At 45.8% G+C, this 2,500-nt stretch overlaps 1 protein-coding gene across 1 annotated transcript in view; it reads left to right on the top strand.

Annotated features, from left to right (window-relative positions):
• LOC135208958 (trichohyalin-like) overlaps positions 1-1,001 on the top strand; it is a 3,359-nt gene extending 2,358 nt beyond the window's left edge. The window contains exon 2 of the mRNA XM_064241513.1: positions 93-1,001. Within this exon, the coding sequence (XP_064097583.1) occupies positions 93-825 (733 nt within the window). The 3' untranslated portion in view covers positions 826-1,001. The remainder of the gene's footprint in view (positions 1-92) is intronic.
• Positions 1,002-2,500: the final 1,499 nt, after the last annotated feature.

Raw genomic sequence — 2,500 nt, 5'->3', positions numbered from 1 at the left:
CAACCAATCATCTCTGACCCTACCCCCAATCAGCCAAAGATGGAAAGTAATGTCCTCTCTCGCCTTGGACATACAAAACCATCAACAGAGAGTCATCAGGTGAATAAGGAGCAGAAGGAAGATGACGAAATGATTGTGACAGTCAAGGGTAGAGTAAAAAGTAGAGACATTGAAGAGGAGGATGAAGCTGACGACAAGGGGTGCCAAAATCCCCAAAATGAATCCCCTCCCAGGACAGAAAAGCCTCAGCAACAACCAATCACCCTCAACCCTATGCCCAATCAGCCACAGATGGAGAGTGATGTCTTCTCTCGCCTTGGATGGCCAAAACCATCAGCAGAGATTCATCAGTTGAATAAAGGGCAAAAGGAAGATGACAAAATGATTGTAACTGTCAAGGCTAGAATAAAATGTAAAGAAATTAAAGAGGAGGATGAAGCTGACAAGAAAGAAGACCACCGAGTCGACCAGGGTTGCCAAAATTTCCAAAATGAAGACCCTCCCAGCACAGAAAAGCCTCAGCAACAACCAATCACCTCCAACCCTAGGCCCGATCAGCCAAAGATGAAAAGCAATGTCTTCTCTCGCCTTGGATGGCCAAAACCATCAGCAGAGAGTCATCAGGTGAATAAGGGGAAGAAGGATGACGAAATTATGATCGTAACAATAAAGGATAGAGTCAAAGGTAGTAAACTAGAAAAAGATGAAGGACTTGACAAGAAAGATGATCAAAAGGTTGAAGAGGGATGCAAAAAGTCCCAGAAGGCAAAAAAAGCTAGAAAAGCAAGAAAGGCTAAGAAAAAATTAATCAAATTCGACCTTTAAATTGTCAAGCAATTGTGACTAGCAGCTGGTCATATTAAATTCCCCATGAGCAAGATCCACTACCTGGATCTCTGCCAACCATTTGGGAGTTGGTAAGTTAATGCCTCCGTCACCAAAGCTGGCTTTCTGCCCACCTCTTATCTTGGCCTAAGTATCCTTAAGGAATTTGGTAGCAATTGGACCCAATCAGCATGGGTATACCAGTTTCGAGCCATAGGCAACCTCTACCTCTGTACATTTATGCCTCCGTCATCGAAGCTAGCTTTCTGCCCACCTCTTATCTTGACCTAAGTTTTCTTAAGGAATTCGGTTGCAGTTGGGCCCACTTGGCATGGGTATACCAGTTTCGAGCCATAGGCAACCTCTACCTCTGTAAGTTAATGCCTCCGTCATCGAAACTGGCTTTCTGCCCACCTCTTATCTTGGCCTAAGTTTTCTTAAGGAATTCGGTTGCAGTAGGGCCCATTTGGCATGGGTATACCAGTTTCGAGCCATAGGCAACCTCTACCTCTGTAAGTTAATGCCTCCGTCATCGAAACTGGCTTTCTGCTCACCTCTTATCTCAGCCTAAGCTTTCTTAAGGAATTCGGTTAAGGATTCGGGTTGCAGTAGGGCCATGCAATGGGTATAAACAGTTTCGAGCATAAGGCAACCTTCTACCTCTGTAGTTAATGCCTCCATCATCGAAACTGCCTCTTTCTGACACCTCTTATCTCGGCCTAAGTTTTCTTAAGGAATTCGGTTGCAGTTAGGGCCCATTGGCATGGGTATACCAGTTTTGAGCCATAGGCAACCTTCTACCTCTGTAAGTAATGCCTCCAGTCATCGAAACTAGCTTTCTGCCCACCTCTTATCTGGCCTAAGTTTTCTTAAGGAATTGCGTAGGGCTATTTGGGCACTTGGCATGGTATACCAGTTTCGAGCCATAGGCAACCTTACCTCTGTAAGTTAATCCCGTAAGTTAATCCCTCCGTCATCGAAACTGGCTTTCTGCCCACCCCTTATCTCGGCCTAAGTTTTCTTAAGGAATTCGGTAGCACTTGGGCCCAATCAGCATGGGTATACCAGTTTCGAGCCATAGGCAACCTCTACCTCTGTAAGTTAATGCCTCCGTCATCGCAACTGGCTTTCTACCCACCTCTTATCTCGGCCTAAGTTTTCTTAAGGAATTCGGTAGCACTTGGGCCCACTTGGCATGGGTATACCAGTTTCGAGCCATAGGCAACCTCTACCTCTGTAAGTTAATGCCTCCGTCATCGAAACTGGCTTTCTGTCCACCTCTTATCTTGGCCTAAGTTTTCTTAAGGAATTCGGTAGCACTTGGGCCCACTTGGCAAGGGTATACCAGCTTCGAGCCATAGGCAACCTCTACCTCTGTAAGTTAATGCCTCCATCATCGAAACTGGCTTTCTGTCCAGCTCTTATCTCGGCCTAAGTTTTCTTAAGGAATTCGGTTGCAGTAGGGCCCATTTGGCATGGGTATACCAGTTTTGAGCCATAGGCAACCTCTACCTCTGTAAGTTAATGCCTCCGTCATCGAAACTGGCTTTCTGCTCACCTCTTATCTCGGCCTAAGTTTTCTTAAGGAATTCGGTTGCAGTAGGGCCCATTTGGCATGGGTATACCAGTTTCGAGCCATAGGCAACCTCTACCTCTGTAAGTTAATGCCTCCGTC

Source organism: Macrobrachium nipponense, chromosome 37, assembly GCF_015104395.2.
Source record: "Macrobrachium nipponense isolate FS-2020 chromosome 37, ASM1510439v2, whole genome shotgun sequence".
In the NCBI taxonomy this organism is placed as follows: Eukaryota; Metazoa; Arthropoda; class Malacostraca; order Decapoda; family Palaemonidae; genus Macrobrachium; species Macrobrachium nipponense.
The sequence above is the reverse complement of the archived record's forward strand: the minus strand, read 5'-3'. Positions and strand labels throughout refer to the sequence as shown.